Source organism: Elephantulus edwardii, unplaced genomic scaffold (genome assembly GCF_000299155.1).
Source record: "Elephantulus edwardii isolate Elephantulus edwardi_28Jun2011 unplaced genomic scaffold, EleEdw1.0 scaffold00243, whole genome shotgun sequence".
Lineage (NCBI taxonomy): Eukaryota > Metazoa > Chordata > Mammalia > Macroscelidea > Macroscelididae > Elephantulus > Elephantulus edwardii.
In genome coordinates, this window is record NW_006399993.1 from 3,380,517 (window position 1) to 3,405,582 (window position 25,066).

The 25,066-nt window shown below is 42.5% G+C and overlaps 1 protein-coding gene across 1 annotated transcript; it reads right to left on the reverse strand.

Annotated features, from left to right (window-relative positions):
* Positions 1–163: 163 nt before the first annotated feature.
* On the reverse strand, positions 164–19,896 carry KIF2C (kinesin family member 2C). The gene is made up of 20 exons (XM_006899023.1): positions 19,833–19,896; positions 18,966–19,060; positions 13,352–13,456; positions 13,119–13,167; positions 11,095–11,217; positions 9,265–9,365; positions 8,634–8,729; positions 8,234–8,288; positions 7,984–8,146; positions 6,891–6,981; positions 6,629–6,692; positions 6,452–6,543; positions 5,342–5,484; positions 4,341–4,545; positions 4,122–4,232; positions 3,326–3,393; positions 2,913–3,018; positions 2,708–2,821; positions 375–498; positions 164–246 (listed from the first exon to the last, which is right to left on the reverse strand). The coding sequence occupies exons 1-20, from the start codon at positions 19,894–19,896 to the stop codon at positions 164–166; spliced, it is 2,052 nt and encodes a 683-aa protein (XP_006899085.1).
* Between the last annotated feature and the right edge of the window lie 5,170 nt (positions 19,897–25,066).

Genomic DNA, 25,066 nt, shown 5'->3' on the forward strand with positions numbered 1-25,066 from the left:
CTCTCCAGCTCCCCTCAGTTCATGTGCCCATATATTTGACATTTACCAAAGCCTGGTCAGCTGAGACCCTGATTAGACCCATTAAGTACCCAGAGTCTGCTGGACAAGGTTGGGAAGGGGAAGAAGTTGTGAGTGGAACCAAACACATCTTTATTTGTAGTCATCACTGCAGTCGCTTCTTGCTGCTTATTTGTTTGCTGGCCTGCTCCTCCAGCTGCATGGCCAGGCGCAAGGCCTTGATGACACCTGGAGATAAAGAGTCATGTTGCACACAGGCCAGTGGAGTCTCAGAGGCCCCTTATTTACTCAGGGCAGAGTTGTCAATACCTGTATCTTCCCAGGGACCAGCAGAGGACACCACCCTCCAAACCTACCTTGCAGGGCTGAGCAGTGCTTAATTTGTTTGGCCAGGGCACATTCCACTTTGATCACGAAAGTCCCCAAGTCATAGTCTGGCTGCTCGGTCATCTCAGAGAGCTCAAGCCAGTCTGACCCTTGCTGTAACACAAAGAGCGAAGGCCCAAGTCAATTTACTAATGACAAAACCAATTTAGTAAATCATTCCTGGGATCCTACATTATATAATGAAGCTTTGGAAGCATAGTGGGTCATGTGTTGGGCTGCTAACTGAAAGTCCAGAAGTTTGTACCTAACAGTCGCATTGTCAGAGAAAGATGAGGCCGTTTGCTCCTGTTAAGATTTACAGCCCCAGAACCCTGCTGGAGGGTTGTCAAGAGTCAGAATCTACTAAACGGCACTAGGGTTTGCTTTTGTACCTTACCTAGGTAATGCAGAGGTCTACAGAAGTTGCCCATATCCTGCATCCTCATCTATTCGCCAAGAAATTCCCAAGCTTGAATCCATCCTCTTCCCTACCTGTTCTCTAGGTGAAACAAATGGCATCATCTTTTCTAATATTCAAGTGACAACTTTACTCTTTCCTCTACATGTCAGGAAATTCTGCCAGTTTCACCCTGGAAATGACTCCTAAATCTCACACCCTCATTCCAATCTCGTGGCCAACACCCCATCTAGATCTAGGCATGGAAGTCTCTCATGAACTAGTCCTACAGTCTCTTAAAGGCTCGTCTTGCCTCTACGCAACATCGGGCTCCACATGTGGTCAGAGAGTATCTGATGTTCTTATATGACTCTGCTCAGGCCTCTGAGATGACCTATAGGACAGGTACTCTGTGTATGACTACAATCTGGACTAAAGGATGCATTTCAGGGTGGGCTGGAGGTGAGAGGAGGAGGAAAATGTGCACTAATGAATTACAAAGTCCTCGGCTGACCTGTGCACAGCCTTAATTTTGCTCACGCCTCACACTCTGGCCGTAATCATTGTCAGTCATCTGTCGTGTCCTTTCAAACGTTTATGCCCTTAAACACTTCAGGAAGGGGAGGAACATGCCTAAACACTCACCCTACGTGTTTCTTCCTCAATTACAAGCCCAAGCTCTTCATTTCCTCTCTGAACAGTGTCATTAGATGTATTGCATGCCTTTCCCCAACACCTGCTATTCGCAGCAGGGATCAGAGCCCCAGAATCTACTGCTTATTAAACCCGACCCTCACTATCCCGTGCTGAGTGCTTTATAAGCATATCATTTAATCTTCAGACACAACCATCATCTCTTGCTCATTTTAGAAATAAGAAATGTGCACATCCATGTTTATTTTGGCTTTGTTCAAAATAGAGCTGGACACAACCTAAGTGCCCATCAACAAACGAATGGATAGAGAAGCTCTGGTATATTCACACAACTGAATACTACGCTGCATTGAAAAACAAGGAACTCATGAAATATTATACATAATGGGTGACCCTGGAGGGCATTATGCTGAGTGAAATATCTCAGTCACAAAAAGACAAATATTGCATAGTGCCACTGTTGTAAAACAGGACTGACATTGGGGCTGGGGAGAATGATTAAAGATGGAATAAATTATGTATATTGCATTAAAAAAGATGAGGGAGAGAGCTGTTTAAAAGGGATATATGATTAGGTATTACTGTCATGACAGGAGTCTAGAACAAAGGCTGCATAGTGGAATGGACCTGGGGGGAGGGATTGTAAAACAATGAAAGAATTTTTCTTTTACTGCTCAAAGAGAGGAGTGAACTGGGGGGAGGGGTGGGTAGGGAGAAAAGTGCAATAATGAATGAATGGAAATCCAAAGTCTCTGTAAACTTTCATTAAAATTAATATAATAATAAAAAAGAAATGTATGCTTAAATTAAAACAAACAAACAAACAAACAAACAAACAAACTGTGGCCTAGTGAAGAAGAATGACTTGTCCAAGGATATCAGCTTATAAACAGAAGCATCAAAATTAGATCTCAAGTTTTACTTTAAGGCCTGATAGTCATACTTGATGTTTTAGGTCCTTGGTTTCTACATAGAAGTAGACATACCAAGTATCTGTGAATATCCACTAAATAAGCCCCACAAGGTCTCTACAGGTGAATCATCCTTCAAACTCAGACAGGAGCATGGAGATTAGTTTGCGCTGGGATATATAGCTGCCCTACAAGAATCACTAGATCAGTAAGTGGAAGATTACAGAAAACTAGGGTAGAGAGCGAAATCTTTCATCTTAACTTGAAAGCCGCGGGGACAAAGCAGAATACATCAAGGATTGGTGCTGAGCACTGTGGAGTACCACCTCGTCCTTCCCTGGCTGGTGGGTCACGACCCTACCTGCGTAATCTCCTTCAGCTCTTCCAAGGCCTTCTCTTCCAGCTCTCTGATCTGAGTCATGGCTTCATTAACGCTGGACATCTGAGAAGACAGCTCTTCCTCTTCTTTGGAGAACTAACAGGGTCGAAAGGAAACACCAAAAGTTGTGGCTAAGTTTCCAGCTCAGCGGGCTACATTGCTTGTCTGTTCCCAGCCTACCCCTTACATTTTCTGTGATTAGGGTTCCATTGGAGTTGATTTCTGTCTCTTCAGTTTCCATTGGGAGTGGTTGCTCCCCACTGGACCCACTGTTAGGGCTCAGCTCCTTCACCCTGAGAAAACAAGAAGGTCTTGAGTCTTATGACAGCCTCCTTCGCACACATAGGAGTAATGCAAATAGGATGCAAGGCTTGAGGCTTTGCCTTCAGCCTAGAGATGGAACTGGAAAAGGCCTCATGGACTACTTACTGACTTCCCCTTCAAAGCTTAAAAAGGGATATGTGATAGATCTTATAGCACCATGTCTAAAATCTCAAGCCTCAGATCCACTGCCACAGAAGGGGTGCCTTTTTCCATCTTATCACTGCCATGCCTCCCTCCCACACTGCCCCCTATGCTGTCCCACGTTGCTGTAGGTACCTGTCTGCGTATCTTAAGGTGTTTAAAGTATATTCACAGGAGCTTATGCCTGGTGAGATCATGGCAATCTGCAAAAGAGGCAATGGGGTTGGTTATGGGTTGCGCGTCACAGGGTGAGGGCACTAGACAATCCATTACAAAGACTATCCTTCTTAAGCTCACAAGGAGCTAGGCAATTTGCACCATGGACATTAAAAATTAAGACAGCTTAAAAAAAATGGTTCCCTGCTTTTAATGGCTTATCTAATAACTCCAGTTCTTTATCCTTAATTGGGATAGTCATGTGACTATAGCCATATCTCAAGGCTCTGTGATTCCTCCTAGGAATTAATTGAAACCAAGTTAGAAGGATTTAGTGTTTTGTAAGAAAATTCCACCTTTCTCATGCAAAGACCCCCTATCCAGAAGGTAAGAGAGAGGATATTTCCTGGAGGGGAGGGATGATTGAGTGTTAAGAGCCACACGTAACATGAAATAGGGAGGGAGATGAATGTTATTTAAAGCTGTAGCCTAGGAAAGCCTAGAAAAGACCAGATTTCCCTTTTCTGCTTATTCAAAGGTCCTTTTGAATTTAGGAACCCCTTTTCTCACCAGAACGACCTCCCACCAAGAGCTGGACTGACATATCCTAAAGAGAGCAGAGCCTTTCTTTCCAGCTTTAGTACGGTGATATGGATAGTGAAGAGCAAGGTGTGGGCGTCTAGTTAACTAAGAGCCTGAAACCCAGAGAGCTAAGAGTGCTGAGCTTCCTGTCCAAGGACAGGACTAAATGTCTCCTCAGAAGGCAACTACTCACCATGCAAGTCCTTGAGTTCTCCCCAATAAAGGAGTCCCTCAACACTTGTGTCAGCTTGCTCTCCCGGAATGGGGTGTGAGCCTTGTTCTGTCCCAGGGCCCTGATGCACTCCTGCGGGGCAGCAGAAGTGAGTGACGGCTTGTCCTTCCTCTCACTGCCAGCTTCTTCCCTCCACCAGCAGCCCTCCAGGCCAAGCCACCTTGAGTTAGTCCCCACTACCTTTAGGGCCAAGAGACTCTTGTTGATCTCAGCACTCTCTATGCGGGTCTGCTGGTCAGCACTGGAAGTATCCACACCTCGCTCATTCCCTGCTAAATCCACCAAAGAGAATTTGCCATGGACCTTCCCTTTGGCTCGAAGAAGAATCTGGAAGCAGGCATGGGAGCGGGAAGAGTTGGAATTGGCAAATGTCTGCCCAGAGGTCCTGTGGAAAAGGACAAAGAAAGATAATACGCTCCAGGAGTCACAAGCCTCCATAACACTCAAGATTTAAGTCAATCCACAGTCCACAGCTTTGAGTCCCTGGTAATAGAGCGACACAAGTCAGAACTCCAAAACACGAAGTATCTTCCTGACTCAGCGTTCTTTTCTGGCCTCCCTATACAGCAAGTCCCCTAGCACTAGACCTAATGAATTTTCCTAGTTGTCAAAGCACTAGCTTTTCCTGTGCTTCTGGGAAGGATGTGCTGGTCCTGATGCAGGGCATCCAGGGAAGGAGCGGTTTTCATGAACTACCTACCAGAACCCGAGGGCCCTGCAGAGAGCAGTCTCCACAAACTGCCCGACCCAAGCAGGCTCTATCATTACAGCCACCCACCCCACCCACATTCCTAGCAGAAACATACTTCCTACCTCTGTGCAGAGGAGTTATGGGCCTGTAACTTCCAGCCTAAAACAGACCCAGTACTCCAGTTTCCCAGTAAGCGGGGAAGGAATAAAAAGAAACTCAGAGGTGCCAGGAAGAATGCCTGTGGTGTAACAGTCTGGGGGAAAAGCCCACATTGGTTAAATGTTATTGGTTAACTAGTTAAGATACTTTGACTTGCTCGTCATGAGTCTCTAGCCCTGGTGACCTGCTTCACAGAGGGCGGTTCACAACCCTCACACCAAACAAGGGATGAGGCATCCTGTGAATTGGCAGTGGGCTTAAACTTAAGTCTCTACCACCTGAACCAGGTATTAGGGAGGTGATCCCCCCTTCCCCTCACCACAACTCTGACCTGCAGGCACTGCCTATGTCGATCATCTTGATGACATCATCAGCACAGTTAACCAGGTGCTCCTGCAGTCCCACCACCTGGACTTGCTGCTTGCCATCCTCCAAAACACGTAGTTTGGCTTTTTTGTTGAGCAGGTCAAACAGCTGTTCCAGCAAAGAGTGTAAGGCTGAGTCAGGCTTACTCAATCAGTCAGGCACCCAACCCACCTAACTCCTTCCTTTAAGCCTGTCCCGATTAGACAAGGGCTGGCACTGGGAAAAGCAAGAGTTTACTCGCCGGGTAGATACCAGGCTAGTGATGGGTCAAACAATTGGGATTCTGAACAAGGCGGCCTCCCTTTGATGCAACTCTGTACTTTACTAGCTGTGTGGGCCTGGACATGTAACCCGACCACCACACTAAGCCTGCTTCTCATTGGTGATGCTAATCCTTGCCTCACAGGGCTGTTGTGATGATTAAATCAGTTGAAACAAGTAGCTAAAATAGACCTTACTCTATAATCTCATCCTATAATTACTACTAAAGGGAGCTCTGGTGCCCTAGTGGTAAGGAACTGTGCTGCCAACCCGAAGGCAAGCTGTTCAAATCCACCTGCTGCTCTGTGGGAGAAAGAGGAGCAACCTCCTCCCATGTAATTTACTGCTTCTGAAAACCTGCTGGAGGGTCAGTTATGGATCAGTTCCGACTTGATGGTATATGACAACTACTAGCCCTGAACATTAGGTATTATTATCAATTAGAGCCCTCTCTAGGAAAGGCAACTTAGAAAGCAAAGAGAGAGAGAGAGGTAGAGAAATAGAATATAAATGTGTGCAAGCAGGGGAGTAAGAGAAAGTTAGGAGGGAGGTGGGTGGGGAGAACAGGGCATAAGCCGGGGAAGCCTTCCCTCTGAGGTAGCCCTGAAGAGCAACCCTGCCATTCTGGCTGAGCTGAGGTGCTGTCCCACTGTCAGAGGAATCTCCCACACATGCCAAGGTAGAACAACTTGTCAGAGGCTTTGTAACAGAACTTTCAGTCAATAGTTTTGGCTTCTGTAACTTCTTTCAACTTTAAGGTTTTAGAAAGTTCAGGGGCCCTAATAGCAGAAGACGACGGATCCCTGCTAGCAACCTTTCCATTGTAGATCTCGAAGAATGTTACATAGACTTCAAGGCCCAGGTTTCGGTATCGTGGCTGGTTCTTCAGGTAGAAGACATCTCGAGCTGTGAGAAAGAACTTGGGTAAGTAAGTCACCTCAAGTTTGGTCTTTCTATATCAAACTCAACCACAACAGAACACACTACTTACAAGCCATTGCATAAATCCCTTTAGACACATTCAGGGATTTTCCTGAGAGGTCTCCACCCATAGTCTGCAAAGGAAGAGACAGAAGACTGTGTAAATGGTTCTTTGAATCAGATCACTGGCTCCAGCACCACAGTGGGTCTCACTACATCTAGGAGAGGCTATATCCAGCCTGGTGAGTTATTTGGTGACAGGCAGCTGTGCTGAGGAGATTCAATTTTGTACTCTGGGAGGGTTCTCTCCCTGCCAGGCCTAAAATACTCACGTGTGTCTTGCCACTTCCTGTCTGGCCATATGCAAAACAGGTTGCTTTTCCTCCTTCGAAAATTGTCTGTACCAGTGGCCTTGCTGTGAACCTAGAAGAAAGGATGTAAAGAATATTTCTATTTCTCCCTAAAATGTGCCCTTCATGTAGAGTGCCCCGAGTCTGCTAGTCCTCTCTCTAGCTCTGGCACAGCTCTCCTGCCTCAGTGGTTTCTGAGCAATACGCAAAGTGGTCCCACCTAACCTCAATCCTACTTATAAATCTGACACACTCCTAGCTGACTGGGAGGCCTGATGTGACCTGACAGAAGCAAACTCAAAGCCCCCAAGTTATCAACAAGTTAGTTGATATTAGAGACATACAAGATGACATCCTGAGCTTGGCGGCAAACTTCTAGCAAAAGGTGCATTACAACGACCAGCAAAAATGTTCTAAAGTTCTACATTTTATTCTTTGTAGGCCACACAGATCTCTGTCATATGTTCTACTTCTTTTTTACCACTTTTTATAATGTAAATATCACTCTTGGTTTGAGAACTGTATGAAAAGGGGTTGTGAGCTAGATTTGCTCCATAGGCCAGTATGCAGGCTTCTGCTCAAGAGAACTTTCTGTGATGACAGAAACACCTAAATTAGTGCTGTCCAGTATTAGCCACAGTCATAGGTAGTTATGAAACCCCTGGAATGTGCTATAGTGCAACTGAGAAACTGGATTTTTTAAATTTAGCTTTAGGTTTAAATAGTTATAGGTGGTCTGTGGGTACCCTACTGGACAGACCAGCTCTTGAATGTCCTGAGCCTGCTAAGTCATGTGGGTGGCTGCAGATAGACAAAGGAAGGACTCCTGAAGGTGACCCTCTCAGGAGTGGCCACCAAAGCTTCACAATGGGATATGATAGGCTCAAATGGGGCCATTCTAGGTGCCAAGAGTCAGAGCTAGTTCTATGTGAGAGATAACCAAAGAAAATGCCAGAAGGGACCAGAAAGGCCCTCAAGAAGAGCACAGCATGTCTGTAAGGAGTGTCACTAAAATTTCCTACAGGTCAAAAAGAAGAGAGGAGAAAGAGTGGACTGAAGAAGATAAGGGACTAACCTGTAGACAACTTCATTTGAGGCAGTTTCATCAAATGCAAAGTCAAAGCAGAATGCCTGGTTCTCTAGATACTTTGTTAAGTCCACTTTTAACTTGGGCTCATGTACTAAGAGGAGAGACTTGCTAGGAACAGAAATCACATCAATTTCTTTCTTGGCCAATTCTGCAGAAACAAGAGTATTTCATGAAGTGCTCTTGGATATAGAGGAACTCCTAGTCTGGCCTAAATCTTTCACTAAGTCAGGCTTACCTTGTTTATTTAGTGGACGTTTCCTAACACAGACACATATCCTGTGCTCTTCAATCTTAGAAAGGATGAGGAGACAGTGGTTACTGACAGAGTTGTGTTAAAAAAGACTTGTCTAGAACCTCTGCCCTCCACTCCTACATGTGGCCCAATCAGGGCCAACATCTAAGACTAGGACTCCCGCCACACTCACTAGCTGCTCCAGAAGAAAAGGTCTCTCTGCTGTTTACAGGTTTCAGCTCTAGTAAGGCTATGGTAGCAGAAAGGAGAGCGGGACACATAGCCGTTAATATCGGACCCCCCTCCCGCCTGGCCTCACTAGCTCTAGTCTACAACGGTGAATGACAATTCCTAGAATGGTCTTACTGTCTTACAAAGGTAGAAATCCTTCATATTTACTTACAGGATCACTTATAGTAAGCGGATGACATTCCAAATTAGTCCGAAATTCTTTAATCATCCGGGCAAATTCCCAGTTTGGAAAGCTGCTGTCATACTCCTGTTTGGGATAACAGCCAAACAGGACAGTGTTAAGACAGAAGTGTTCTCAGTCTTCAGTGCTAATGACAGCACCGCAGCTCTCAAAGTACGTATGTCTCTCAGAACTAACAAAGCTCTCAGTATCTCTCCCCACCATGCCTATAGGATAAGAACCCAGGAAATGAGCCCTAGGGATAGGAAGTGGGCCCTCTACACATGCCTCAAACCCACCCTAGGAACTGGAGTCAGAACTACTGTCCCATCTCTTAGAAAGTTAGCAGGATCTCAATTAAAGGGAAATGCTACATACTAGAACCTCACTACAGCACATACACATATCTGGGAGTATGAGTTGGGGGAGCTTGACTAAAGAACAATTAGCATCAAATATTCTTTACCTGAGGGTTTTGAAGAGAAAAATTCTGCATAATTTGTTCCCTGATATTCTTGGCTACATGTGGAGCCTCAAAAATGCTGGGGCCTAACTGTATCTCTTGCCTGCTAAAATCCAGTTAACGATGCCTGTTTAAAATATTCTTTCCAAAGAAAGGTACCTGAGCTCGCTTTATTCTCATTTCAGAGTTCTGGGCCCTCTTTTCTTCTCGCCTGTTCTTCATTTTTTCCATTTCCTTCACAATACATGATTTCCTCCGAACTATGGGGGGGAAAAAAAGAAAGCTCGCTCTTTGATCTGTCAAGGCCATTCTGCTCTTCTGTTATTACTGACTCCTAGGCTTTTTTATTAGAAATGGAACTTTCTAGATTCTTGCCTTTAAATCACCATATACAAGGCAAGGAAACAAGAGGTGACCCTTGGGGTGAACAACATGATAATGTAATAACTCAAGCTTTGCCTCAGTGGTTGATTTCTCAAGCCACAGAAAGCTAAGACAGCCCCTGCTTTTGTCTGACAGTCATTCTAGGCTCCTTTGGAGAAGAGCCTAACTGTGGCAATTTCGGCCACGTCAAAAGGCTTCTGCCAGCTTGTGAGGCTGTAGTCTCCTCTTTGAAACCCTCTTGGGATCAGATAATGAATCTAATGACCACAGTGAAACATGCATGCTCTCCTGTAACCAAAGGGGTCTGAATCAGGTGTCAAGGCAGGCCAGGTTTGCGCCAGGTCATTAACTACCTCTTCTTTTATAGGAGCAGGACAGAAGACCGATAAGTGTGTCTTACCTGAGTTCACGGGGTTTGCAGAAGAGCTGCTTCGGATGGAATGGACTTGCTCTTCCAACTCCTTGCTGACCATCGCCAATGGTATTTCAGTCACTGCAGGGCAGGAGGGCCTAGAGGGGCCAGCTGTAAGGGAACAAGAGACACTGGAGAAGCAGGCAGGCATTCTGCAGCTGTGTTCATCATGTCCTACAGCCCAGGGGTCAGGAGGAGAGCTGCTGGGGCTTTCCCCATCATCACAGACACACACTGAGTCCAACCAGTTTCTTTGCAAGGGCTGACTCTTGAGGTCATTAAAGAATGTGGGCTTAGCCATGAAAGGAAAAGCTTTGAAGGCCTGAAGTCTTTGAATTGACCCAAACATGGGTTCTCAGGCCAGGTGAGCCCTCTCCAGCGTTCTCCAAAGCCTTGGGAATACAGATGGCTAACAGGAAGACCCTCGATGAGATGGATCGATTCAGTGATTGGGGTAATGGGAGCAGGTTTGTCAGAGAAAGTGAGGTTGGCAGAGGATAGAGCAGGGTTTAGGGCTCTTGTACATAGGGTCTCTATGAGTCATAAGTGACTCAATGGTACATAATAACAACAGGAGCAAAGACTGAACAGCAAAAATGAACCTGGCGATGATTAGCCATGCTGATGCAACACAAAGATACAATCTATACAGACTGATTACTAACCACACCTGGCCATGACCTACACCCTCCCCATTTTATATGTTTTAGAGCTGAACTTGATACATTTATAAGAGGTAATGTATCTTACAAAAGCTCTACCTACACTTTTTGTGTTAAAATTTACAAGAGCAATTTCCTTATATTTAAAAATTCTGTTTATATAAAATACAAAAGAAAAAACCCTAACTTATGCTGTTCGAAGTGAAAATTGTAGTTACTTTTAGGGGGTATAAGGAATTGGAAAGGGGGCTGAGGGGAATTGCTGGAATGTTAGTAACGTTTTGTTTGAGCTGGTTGTTTATGTGTTCAATCTGTGAAAATTCATTGAGCTATACACCCAATGATCTGTGCACTTTCTGCATACACGTATTACATTAATAAAGAGTTTAAGGAGAAAAAAAAGGAAATGAAATTAATCCATATAAGGATGAACTGAAGCCCATGGAGTGAAAGACTATTCCAGAACAAGGCAATGTGTATGATGCCTGCTCTAGGTCCTCACACAGGACTGCAAAGCTGCTTGCTACTCACTAGGAATGGAGAGCTGCTTCCGGGTATTTGCAGACACAGGCAGTTCCACCTCCATCTCGTTCTCCTGAGTGGTGATGCGAGCCTCTGAGATAGTCGACATGCGAGTGGACCGACCACAAAGAACTGAAGAACCAAGGGCAGCAGCCAGTCAGTGCAGCAAGATCAGAAGGGTCAATGGAGGGGTCAGGGACAATCCTTTAAGGAGAACCTTAAAGAGTGAGATGGGTCCTATCAATTTCCTATTCTCTTCACTCAAAGGAAAAACTGAAAGGTGAAGTACTAGCAACTCCAAAACTTTTTGTCCATATTCTACAATTTTGGGAGCTCCTGAGGGGAAGAGTATTTCTCAGAAGAGCATCTCTCTTGAGTAAATGGAAGGACCAACAACCCATCTGAGTAATTTCCATAGAAATAAAGCTAAACCAAGTTCCTGAGAGAAACACACTACTACTTTAATAATGACAGCAGCAACTATCATTGAACATATAGCCTTTCCTATATTCAAAACCACCAAAGGTAAGTATGGACATTTGTACACGGAAAACGGAGACTTTAAGACTCAAAGACATTAAGTAAATTACTCAATGTCACTCAACTACTGAATGGCAGAACCAGAATGTGAACCCATGGCTCTGTCAGACTTAGCCTAGACTTTTTCTACTGTTCCTGAATGTTTTACAGAGTTAGGCCTGGGCCTTGCCATCAGAAACCCTTAAGAATCAATTAGATTGATTTTCTGAAATCTTTAAATGTTGAAACAAGAGACTACTGAATTATACTCAATTTTTATCAACTTCTACCTAGTAAGTTGAGTGGTAAGGAGCTGTGTTGCCAATCCAAAGACATGGACATCAGTTCCTCTATGGGAGAAAGATGGGCAATCTCCTTTCGTGAAATCCATTGCCTCTAAAAGCTCATTAGAGGTAAATGATGAGACTTCCAACTCGACAGTACCTAACAACAACAATAATGCGCACACACAGTTTGCCTCATGAGAGAGAAACACACAACTCACTCATAAAATACTAGTCAGAAATCGGGCAACAATACATGATGTGACAAAGCAAACATGAAGTTGTAACAAATTTCTAAGTCTTAAATTTAGGCTGTATGCATGTGTCTTTTATAAAAAGAGTGAATTAGTAAATATTCTTCTGTTTCTCAAATTACTTGTAATCTTTATTTCCTTTCCACTTTAAGCACATTTATGACAGTTCTGTCAATTAAAAGGATCTGCAGCAGTCCCCTTTAAGGACATCCATGTAGTGGTACCACTACCACCGCCATCTCTTCTGAAATCCTTAACAATATAGCCAGCAAGAGAGGGCTAGCACCACCTGACTTAGGCCCAGCCTAAGCAGGAATAGCACAACCATGCCAAAACAATCTCCTCCCCAGGAATATGAATGTTCAGAAAATATCCAGGAGACTTCTGAGGTAGCTAGATTGTTAGTGATGAATTTCTTGAGCAGCTTGTACCCATGACCACCTCCCTAGAGTCAAAGACCACTGTATTCAAAGTATGCTTATAATGACTAATTTTGCAGAGTACAGATTCAGAGGCACTGTTGCTGTTTTTTTTAAACCCCAACCAGCTCTCCATAGCACCATTACTTCTCAACAGCCATGATATAAGTACCTGGGTTTTGTCCCCAAAAGTCTAAGAGCAAATCTTAATCTAAAGCACATTTTCCCCTTAAAAATACTAAGACCTGAGGGAAGTTAGCCCAGCTAAGCTGCCAACAACTGATCCCCTATGTCCCCCAGTAACAGGCTCTGGATTTTACAGAAAGGCTTCTATGCCAGTCAGTTAATTCACAAATGCACTAAGATCCTTCAGAGGTTGGCCTAAGGGATGAAGTTGGATTTTTCTACAAAAGATGCTTGAACAGAGGACAGGACTGAGCCCACAAAGAAGTCACTGGCTATCGTGGAACAGTCTGTTTACTTCGTAGCTTCCCTAGCTCTGAGCCGCAAGACTTCGAGCACAAACCTCAAGATAGGTCAGAAAAAAATGCACTTACCTTCTTTTGGAGCAGGAATTTTGGAGTTGATGGATCTCCGTTTTTGTTTCTGAAAATCAAAACAAACCACAACAATAAATAGCTCTCAGAAATTGTAAGGGGCTTTTTTAGGGCTCATGTATTTTGTTGATACACTATCATCCCAAGAAAGTCCCAGGAAACAAACCAGCAGGAAGCCAACCTGCCAGGTAGCATCTGAAGACACTGGCTGCAGCCAGGTAACAAGTACCTACCTGGACTGTTGTCACATTCTCCTGCAGGGGTAGTTTATCCTCCGAGGGTAAGGGCAGCAGCTGTAAGAGCTCTGGGTTTATTGATGCCACATCATCAAAATCAATCTACAAGAAACAAATACAGATTTCTCTGGAAAAATCATACCTTATACAACTTAAATTCATTTCTGCAAAGTGTGGGATTAATTTGTGTTCCTCAAAAAGAAGGTGTAAATCCTAATCCCTGTTAACTATAGGTATTTGATTACAGGGTTTTCTTTGTTATACTGGTCAGGCTATATCAGTATATGCTGTGCCTTAGTCACTTTTCAGACATAAAAAAAACTAATTAGGCACAGAGAGAAACAAGAATAAAAGGGATTTCCCCTCCAAGAGAACATAGAGCCTGGTTTGGGATTTTTGACTCTTAAACTGTGATAAAATAAATGTATTTGTTAAAGGTACCTACTTGTATTTTTGTTAAAGTATCACTAAGAAAGACATGGGTTACCTCAAGATTCAGATTTTGCCAACTTTAATGTCCACTAAATACTAATAACATAAAATATCCTTTACCATCTAGATGGATATAGGTTTCTGATTTCCAAGCCAATGGTAGATGTCAGTAATGAGAAGGAGGTGAAGAGGAAGGTAAATAGTGAGGCAGTCCACAGGAGATCCAGGCCACCTGGTTCCTTACTGTTCTGCTGAGCAGTGGGGCCTGGCTGGGACCTGACAGAGGAGGAGGAAACAAGTCCTAACTGTCCCAGTGAGAGTCAGAATGGAAAGCTCTACAGGATCTTATGGACAGGGACAAGTTACTGACAGGTGATACCTAACCCTAAGTCTACCTACATTTTCTACTGGGCCCCAAAATTTCTTTCCCAGTGCAGCTTCCTACTTATGCCTACAATGAGGTCATAATTCTAGGTTTACATCATTAGCATCCTGTAGGCCTCTAGGAACAACTCAACCTTCATTAGCATTAACTTCAGAGCAGGTTCAAATATATCATATTAGTACCAACTTGGACATTTGTATTTTAAAAATATGTCAGAGCTAAAATGTAGTAAGAGCTAGAGCTTTCCTCTCTTAGAAGTACAACCTGTATTTATTAACTGATCTGTCCAAACATTTACTAGGCTTGAGTACGACAACAAGACTTGCTGGAGAAAAGGTGGTGGTTGTTATATGCTGTTGAGTGTGATGAGTGACCCTATGCACAATAGCACTGAATCCTGCTCTATCCTGAGCCCTCTCACTGTTTTTTACACATCTGCCCCAACTGCCTCAGTCACGGTGTCAATCCATCTCATCTGGGGTCTTCCTCTCCTGTGCCATCATCCCTCCACTCTTCCAAGTATGATGTGCTTCTCTAAAGACTGGTCCCTCTTGGCAACATATCCAAAGCATATGAGACAAAGCTTTAAAATCCTTGCCTCCAAAGAGCAACTTGGCTTCACCCTCTCTTGAAACCTGTTTGTTCTCTTGGCAGTCTGCAGAATATTCAGTACTCTTCTCCAGCACCACAACTCAAAGGCAGTCAAAGGTAAATTAAGACTGCATTGCCCTTGCCTTCAGGAAGCTCAAGCCTAATGAGGAAGCAAATTTTATGCAGAGGACCAGAAACCAAAGCAGCATGGGTAAGACAAAGAGCAAAGAATCACCAAATGCAAAAACTGGTAAATGACTCAGTAACATATAACAATGTCCATATACCACTGAAGGAGCTCTGGTGCCTTTGTTGGCAAGGAGTTGCACTGTCAACCCAAACGTAAAGGCAAGTAGTCTGAATCCATTAACTGCTCCTCAGGAGAAAGATGGGTAATCTCCTCCTGTGTGATTTACAGCCTCTAAAATCTTGCTGGAGGGTCAGCTATGAGTTGGTTCTGATTCAACAGCAATGAATTGTTGTTTCTGTATATAATGTTGACACTTATGTACCCCTCTAGGGAGCTCTGGCAGCCAGGAAGCTGTGCTGTATCCCAAAGGCATGCAGTCTGAATCCACCAGCTGCTCAGCAGAAGGATGGGTAATCTCTCATGTGATTAACTGGCTCATTAGAGGGAACATAATGACATAGGTGACATACAATCCTAGCTATCATATTAACTGATTTTCACATGTGAGATAAAAGTAATAATCGAATTGGGGTGAGATTCAAACAAGAGGTGTACTAACAAACCACATCAATAATAAAACTCAAGGGACATTACTAGCAACTGACTAATATAAATGTTAGGAACCTCATGATTCTTGAGGACCAACTAATGTAAATTATTCCTCTATTCTTCACACAGAATTTATATAACTATTGCAAGGCTCTGTGCTAAACAAGACCTTTACATGTGTTAGCTTATTATATTCCATGAAGAAGGAACAAAATTTGTCTTATTCACCTCTGTATCCACAGGACAAAATACATTATCTAGCATTTTGCAACTGGGCCTTTGCTAAATAAATCCTCACAGGATTTATCATCATCATCAGCCGTACTTTACAGATAAGGTAAACTAAATTTCTAGGATGGAAAGAAAATTGTGCAGTGGCACACTTGAGTAGTGGCAGAGCTAGACAGAATCCAAGTTTTCACAGTCCTAATCTGTTTGATCTTTTCACTACAAATAATGCCTCTAAAACAAAAATGCCTTGGTCCTACGACCTCTTCTTAAACCCTTCACAAGTTCCTTACTACCTACAGGGAGGAGAAAACCTCAAAACACACACATCTACACCAAGAAGTCATATGACAAAGCAGAGATGTTGTGAATAACTGTAAGCCAAGGTTAACAGGATCTGAGACCATTTTTCTTTCCTTACAGTCTTCAGGAGAACATGACCCTGCCAACATCCAAAATTCAAATTACTAGTTTTCAGCATCGTGAGGCAATACAAGTCTCTTTCTAGAAATAAATATACAGGGGAACTCTGGTAGCTTAATGGTACGGAGCTGCACTGTTAATCTAAAGGAACACAGCTCATATCCACCAGCAGCTCCATGTGCGATTTACAGCCTCTGAATACCCATTAGAGAGCCAGCTGTGAGTCGGTTCTGACTCTATGGTACAAAACCACAACGATTACCACCACACAAGTACAATAAACTATTAAAATGAAAACATTTTAGTGCCAAACATGAAGACTCTTCAATCTCTTTTTAGTGTTTTTGCTGTTGCCAAGCATCCTGAGCCATCTTACTAAATCCACCCCAGCACTCTCATATGTACCATTCATCACAAGAGGTTTACTTTATAAATATATCAGATGCTGTTAACTGCTTCCATTTGAAACAGGACCCCAGAGGAACTAGATGGTACTTGGTTACCCCTACCAACTTCTACTCAGGCCCACAACAGATGGCCTGATAGAATGGAAGACAGACATGGAACAGGACCTTAAATTCCTAACAAGCACAACAAAAACTAAACTGTTGGACTGGTTAAGACTAGAGGACTTCTGAAGACTGCTGCCCTGAAATACTTTTTAAACACTGAACAGAAATTCAGAGAGCTCATCTTTTTTTTTTCTTAGCGAACTCATCTTGTAGCTAAGTACCAGACTGACTTACCGATCACTCATAAGTGCTCCTTTAAAAAAAAGAACCTAGCACCACAACAAGATAAAGGTAAATAATCCAACAGAAAAATGGGCACAGGATATGAACAGGCACTTCACTGAAGACGACATTCAGATGGCTAACAAGCACATGAAGAAATGCCCAAAATCCCTAGCCCTAAGAGAGATGCAAATTAAAACAACTATGAGATATCATTTCACCCCAGTCAAAATAGCAAAATTTAACAGAACAGCAAGCAACAAATGCTGGCGAGGTTGTGGAGAAACTGGAACCCTGATTCACTGTTGGTGGGAGTGTAAAATGGTGCAACCCCTGCGGAAAGCAGTATGGCGCTTTCTCAAAAAGTTGCAAATAGAGATACCATTTGACCCAGCAATTCCACTACTGGGAATATACCCTGAAGAGACCATAGCTGACATCCAAGCAGATATATGCACACCCATGTTTATTGCAGCTTTGTTCACAATAGCAAGGAGTTGGAAACAACCTAAGTGCCCATCAACAAACGAATGGCTAGAGAAGCTGTGGTATATTCGCACAATGGAATACTATGCTGCATTAAAAAACAAGGAACTCATGCAATATTATTCAAAATGGTTGACTCTGGAGAACATTATGCTGAGTGAAATATCCCAGTCACAAAAGGACAAATATTACATGATGCCACTGTTGTAGAATGGGACTGTCCTTGGGGTTGGGGAGAGACTGAGTAAGATGGGTTCAGTAATGTATACTGCACTGAAACAGAGGAGGGAGAAAACTGTTTAAAAGAGATACATAACTAGGTATTTCTGTCATCACAGGAGTCTAGAGCGAGGGCTACATGGTGGAGGGGCCCTGGGGGAGGGTTTGTAAAACAATGAAAGAATCTTTTCTTTTACTTTTCCATAATTTTTGACTCATGTACTTATAACTTGTTAGTCAAATTTGTGTCTTCTAGGTTGTAACACCCCCATGATACGTCTTCAAGGATATGAACATGTACGGCCAAGCACAATCAATAAGAGTGCATCTGAATTCCAAAATCAATCTCCATAATAGTCTATGTGTTTCCTACTGCCAAAGGGGCCCTTTAGAGTAGTGAGAGAAGATCTTCACCCTGAAACCCACAGCGTCCCTTTTCAGCAGGAAGTAGCTAAGAGAATACGCCATCCCCTTTTCCTTATGACTCAGGGTGAAGTCTCTCTCAGGGAGGAGTGATAGGGAATGGCAAAGGACACACTGACAAAGAAGATTAATCAGAACTGGTTTTGACAAGCACTGTGGCATTTGGACAAGAACAAACTGGGAGGAGGGTAGAGAGAATAGTGCAACAATGAATGAATGGAAACCCAAAATCTCTGTAAATGTTTATGAAAATTAATAAAATATAATTAGAAGAAAAAAAAAAGGAATAGAGGCCTCAGACAGAGACAGAGACAGAGGTTTTATTGCTGGAAGGAAGTTGCTAACTGTAGAAGCTGTTTGTATTTGTGTTGCTGTTTCTCACATTTGTGTTGCTGGACTGAACTTAAACTTTCACTATGTGATATATTTTGCCTTCCCTCCTTACCTCCCACAACCTGTTTCCCCACTAAACCCCACAACTGTGAATAAAAAGAGGTAAAGTCTGGAAAAAAAAAAAGAACCTATTAAAAAAACATAACCTATATAAAAAAAATCACCTATGATACCAAAACAGTTGAGATTGACAATGATATTTAAAAAAGAGGAATGTGAATGTAAGAGGGCAGGAAAACTAAATTAATGGAAACAAAACTGGAATGGAAATAAGGAGATGCAGTCATTCAGTATGAATAATGTAATCAAAGTCAATAAACACTTTGTGTAGAATGTTGAATTCAAACCTAAACCACTGTGAAATCCGTCACCGCAAAAACATAATATTTAAAAACCAAAAACAAAAGGCCAAAGTCCAAAAGTATCCAAACACTGCTCATTTCAAGTTTAAGATTAGGGGAAAAAAACCACCCAAAACAAGACTCCTACTGGATTCCTTTCCACATATGACTCTACGTAGGAAGATGTTAAACACAGGTGCTATCTCACAGAACCTACCTCTTTGCCCTTTGGGATACCTTCTTCTGTCCATTCCACTGTAACACAGGATTTCTCCTTGCTCACAGTCCTTATACTGGCACTGTGAATTAAACCTGTAGCAAGAAAAGCCCAGTTACCCATCTATTCTGTGTGTGTGGACTGACATGTCATTTCTAGATTTCCAGCTGCCTTTCTTTTTAAGCAATGGAGAGATAAACGTCCTGGAAGCAACGCTCATAGAACATTCACAGTGAGATGGGTAGGGAAGAGGTCTCAAGAGAGCTGTGTTAAGGAGTTAACTCTCACTTAAAAGAGGGCATACAGTGGGGTAGAAGGTATGTTTGGACAGGGGAGTCATTATAATCCTTAGGTAAACTGCTCCTTAACACAGCATTATGGCCAGCCCCCCCTGGGCTTCTCGAACTTATTCCTGGCAGCCATGCCTGATTATTCTCTTAATGACACGAGGATCAGATCTGCCCGGATTTGGAGTAGCTTAACCAAAAAAAGAAGCCAGGATTGCAAGTCCCTTAAGAGCAAGAAATCTTGGTTGTTGGTTTACTGCAGAATCCCCAATGCCTGACTCTTGGAAGTGTGCTATATTTATCGGAGAAAACGGTCGCCAGGAAACCCATTTCCTTTACACAAGCAAGGCAGTTTCAAGACTATTTTAGAGCAAACTTTAACTGTCTGAGAAATCCAAAACCTGTAAGGAAATCATCCCTCTACCGGAAGGCGGGCAGATGCTACCAGGCAGCGCAGAGGGCCCTAGCACCGGGTAGGAAAACCCAACAGCGCAGAAAACCTGAGGTTTGGGGGCGGGGCAGTAATTCAAACCATCTCACCGCCTTGGGGTTTTCACGCCCTTACGATCCCGCCCCTCACCGTTACTGCGTTGGATGTTGATGGTGAGACCGGGAAATAGTCGTTTCTGAAGAGACGAGTCCATGGTAATCGGTGGACCAGCCGTGATGAGGAAGGTCAAGCAACAAATGACACAAATTGGCTAACCCCTCTAAATCTACGCAGTGCGTGCAAACCGCCGCAGTTTAAATCCCGCGCGCCAGCGTCTCCGCATACGTCATCACGCCGTCGCCGAGGGCGTACCGGAGGACGCTCTGCTGAGGCTTCCGGGATTTGTAGTCTCCAGAGTCTCTTTCGCTGTCAGAACCGCCCCTTACGCTCACGTGACGTGCGCGCTGTGCTGGGAGCTCGCCAGCCTTTGAGAGTTTAGGTTTCCGATTTCTAGTTTAATGTATTCCTGGGTACCTCTAAAATTTATTTATAATGTTTGCGAATGAAGACACTAGAGTCATATACGTGAGTCGGAATTCTACTTTTTTTTCGAGTTTCTAACTCGTTGACCTCAGAAACTTTGCTCGGTATTCTTTGCTCAAGGGAAGCATGCTAACTTTTCGTGGTTATTACAAACATCCGTGGTAGACCGAAATTACAGACATGGTGACAGAAATGAGGCTGGAGATTGAACGGCTTACTTTTGTATTTTTTTAGTGTTTTTTTTTATTGTATGTTATAATTTATTGGTTATGGTCATAGATATCTTTTTTTATTATTATTTTCTTTTTTTTTTTTGAAGCTTAGTTTCAGTGTTTATTTAATTCATCAGTGAAGAGTGAACATTTTATTTTTATAACCAAACATTTGAGTTTACATAATATAACATCCATAGTACTGTTTTTATGTGCCAGCTAGTTGAGTATGAGTCATAATGACTCTATGAATGACAAATCTGAACCAGTTATTTTTATCCTTCACAATCTCCAAAACATTGGAGCTTATTACTGTATCAATCCATCTGGTTGAAAGCCTTCTTATCTTTTGCCTTCCCTCCACCTTTTCCAGCATGATTCCTCCCTAAGGAATAGCCTGTCTTAGCAACATGCTCAAAATATTGTGATGGTTAAAACAGTCACAAGTGCACTCAGGTTTTCAATGAACATCTACAGAGATTTTGGATTTTCATTCATTCATTGTGGCACTTTTCTCCCCGCCCCACCCCCCCAGTTCGCTCTTCTCCTTGAAAAGCAAACACACACACACACACACACACACACACACACACACACACACCTCCTTCATTGGTATACAATCCGCCCCCCAGCAAACCCCCACCCCAAGTATACTCCACTCTGCAACTCTCATTCCAGACTCTTATTATAATCATAATGCCCTAAAATATATTACTTTTAAACTATTCTCTCCCTCATCGGATATATTTGTTGCAGACACAAGCAGCGACAATACATATGAAACTTATCTGGGACCACACGGAATCAGATTGACTACATCTGTAGGGGGGGAAAATTGTTCGAAGCTTAGTCAAAACGAGGCCAGGTGCTAACTGTGGAGCAGACCATCAGTTATTCAGGTGCAAGTGCAAATTGAAACTGAAGAAAATGAAAAGTCCATAAGAACCAAAATGTGACTTTGAGTCTATCCAATCTAAAAGCTATAATCCACCATGAAGTGTGAATACAACTATGACTAGTATGACTATAACTTTGACACCAGTTTCTTGAACCAATCTCTATTCACAACACTTTCTTCCTTGTAATCACCTTCTCTTACTGCCTGTGCACTTTTAATTCATTGAGAAGATTGAAAGCATTTTCTTACAATAAATTAAAGCTAAATAAGGGGGGGAAGCTATCATCCAAACAGAGCAAGGGAACACTGTACGGTTTCAAATCAAGAAAGGTGTGCAGCAAATCCATATCCTTTCTCCATACCTATTCAGTGTGTATGCCAAGCAAATAATTTGAAAGGCTGGAGTCTCAAAACGAAGAATGTGGCATGAGATTGTGAGAATGGACAAGATAAGACAGAATTCAGATCTGTTGTTGCTAGGATCACCATCAGTCATTCAATTAATGATGACGCCTAACAACAGTAGCATGAATCATAGTCGACTTGATGGTACCTAACAATAATTCTCAATTGGATTTAGAAGAGACCATGGCACCAGAGATATAATTGCTGACGTTAGGTGGATCCTTCCTGAAAGTAATATCAGGAGAATCTCTGTGCTTTATTGACTGTGTAAAGTCTTTTTTTTTTAAAATAATGCCAGGACATTTATTGCAGAACTAAATACTGGAATTCCTGAGATGAGCTGGATTCTGCAACAGCTGCCCTCTTGGAAATAGGTGTTGTTCCTTCACAGAATCCATTCCTGAATCTGCAATGTATGATCTTTAGGTACCTTATACAACCAGTACTGGTGGTATTTCGCCTTTTAGCTTTGGCACTCCAGTTATACTTTCTCTTGCATTTGGCAAAGTAACCACACTTGCCACAGGTGGACTTTTCTGGAGGTGGTAGACCTTGGAGTCACAGTGGTGGCACAACGTGTACATCTTATTGTGACGTTTTCCAAATGATTATGTTCCCTTTGTTGCTTTTGTGGCTGTGATCAAAGAGAATGCAAAGTCATTTGACTGTGTAGATTATAACAAGTTATGGCTAACATTGAGAAAAATGAGAATCCCAGAATAGTTAATTGTGCTCATGTGAAACCTATACCAAGAGACTGTTGTGCAAACCACAGCAAGGGAACACTACATGGTTTAAAATTAAGAAGGGAGCACATCAGCACTGTATTCTCTGTCCATACCTATTGAATCTGTATGCTGAGCAAATTATTCGAGACGCTGAACTCTATGAAGAATGTGGCCTCAAGATCAGAGGAAGACTCATCAATAACCTGCATTATGCAGATGACAACCTTGCTTGCTGAAAGTAAGGGGGACTTGAAGCACTTGTTGCAGAAAATCAAAGAATACAGTATTCAACATGGATTGTATCTCAACTTCAAGAAAACAAAAATTCTTACATCTGGACCTATAGGCAATGTCATGATAGATGGAGAAAAGATTGAAATTGTTAACAACTTCATCTTACTTGGATCCGCTATCAACACCCTTAGTACCAGCAGTCAGGAAATCAGATGTATTGCACTAGGAAAGTCTGCAGTTGCTCTCACTCTTTCTCTCCTTTTCTCCTAATAGTATGCAGTAAGGCCTGGGTTCACATCTTTCTTTTCCAAGGGTTCCATACCCCTTTTCCTTCTTTTTCACTTAAGCTTTTATGTGTGGTCTACCTTTTACTAGCTATGCCTTTGTCTTACTACCTTAATAAAACTTTTTCACTTGTTTTGCTAAAAAAAAGTTAGCAATCAGGGACTTCTCCAGATTATTGAGGAGTAATGATGTCAGTTTGAGGACTAAGGTGCCTCTTACTCAGGCCATGGTCTTCCCAATCACTTGCTATGCATTTTAGAGCTTTACAGCTAATAAGGATAACAGACGAATTGATGCCTTTGAGCTGTGGTGTTGGAGAAGAGTACTGATCATTTCATGGACTGCCAAAAGAACAAACAAATATGCCTTGGAGAAGTTGCAGCCAGAGAGCTCCTTGGAAGCAAAAATGATGAAGCTTCATCTCACATACTTCAGGCATGTTTCTAGAAGAGGCTTTTGTTTGGAGAGGGACATCATGCTTGGAAACTCAGAGGGTTGGCAAAGGAGAGGAGGACTTTCAACCAGGTGGATTGACACAGTGACTGCAGCAATGGACTCTAGTATGTCAGATCTGTTATTCATCAGGTTGCTATATGTTGTACTCAACTTGATGGCATCTAACAACGACAACAGTTACTACTACTTGAAAGTCATGAAACTAAGAATACAGAGGGAGAAAGTACAGAGAGAGAGGAGATGATGAGCATGTGTCATGAAACATGCCAATATTTTGAGATGAAGCAGAGAAGAGGTAGCCAGCAAAGGAGACAGAAATAGAATGGTTTGAAGAGTTGGAGAAACCCAAATGAGAGATTGGTTTTTGGAAGTCAAAGGAGGAGAATGAATGAAGAAGTAACTCTGAAGAGCTGCTGATGGTTCAAGTAGCACAAAGACATAGAATTGTCCTTTAGTGACCTTGACCTTCCATCAAGGGTAGAAGCCAGACTAGAGAGAGAACTTGTTTTTATTGTTGTTAGGTACTTTGGGTTGAACACCACTCAGAGCAATCCTGTGAATGAGTCTAAATCTTGCCCTATCATGTTAGTACCTGTGTCAATCCTCCTTTTTGAGGGTCATCTTCTCTTTCACTGACCTTCATGATGTCTTTTTCCAAGGTAGGAGCCATACTAGAGAGAAGTGTAATATTACTAGGAGTAAGTGTAATATTGCTTAGTGAAGCATACACATGTAGTAAAAGAAAAAAAAAAGATCTGTCTGGGCATGATAAAGACTAGGATTCAGAAAAGTGGTTACTTTTGGCAGAGAGGGTAATGTGTTTGGAGAGGAGTACTTTAATTTTAACATGAATTATGGCTATACATTGGTGCCCATTATGCTATTTCTGTGTTAATGTGGTGGTGTAAATTTAGACTAGTTTTGATTTTTTTTTCAAATATAGGATCAGGAAGATGCAAAATTCCTGCTTCTCTAAACCAGTGAGAGAACCCTTAAGCACAAGGCTTTTGATAGGAACTGAAAAGTTCCTTTTGAAAGGAGTTTATCTATTACAGATTTAAGTGCATTTCTTGGCCCTTCATGGGTGATAAAACTCCAACTCTTACAACTTGTTTTGATTCCAGTACCTTTTTCTTATTGGTATTAGAAGCCAAGAAATTAAAATGAAGAGTGGTTCAAAAACAGAAAGAAGGGAAACTCAAAGTTGAGAAATCATCTTGTGTCAAAGATGAAGAGAGGTAAACAAGGAGAGTTGACTCTGGTCAGGTTTATCATTATGCAGCAATGAAACCTCTAAGAGTTTGGTAGACACAAAGCCATTAGATTATTTCAGGTTCAATGTGGATTGATGCTAAACATCAAGAAAACAAAGATTCTCACCACTGAGCCAATTTTCAGCACCATCATAGATGGGGAAGAGATTGAGATTGTTAACAATTTCAGGTTGCTCGGTTCCACAATCAACACTCTTGGTACCAGCAGTTAGGAATTCAAAAGACAAATTGCAACTACAATCCCAGAGGTGCATGGTTCGAATCCACCAGATGCTCTGCCGGGGAAGGAGGGGCAATATCCTCCTGTACCAGTCAGATCTGATTTGACGGTACACGCACACAAAAATAA

Excerpts from the sequence above, each read along its gene's own strand:
- KIF2C (XM_006899023.1), bottom strand. The coding sequence starts at position 19,896 with ATGGACTCGTCTCTTCAGAAACGACTATTTCCCGGTCTCACCATCAAC. Across the intron at positions 13,168-13,351 it reads AGAATGTGACAACAGTCCAG|AAACAAAAACGGAGATCCAT; the intron begins GTAGGTACTTGT and ends TTTGATTTTCAG. Across the intron at positions 4,233-4,340 it reads AGAGTCTCTTGGCCCTAAAG|GAGTGCATCAGGGCCCTGGG; the intron begins GTAGTGGGGACT and ends GCTGCCCCGCAG.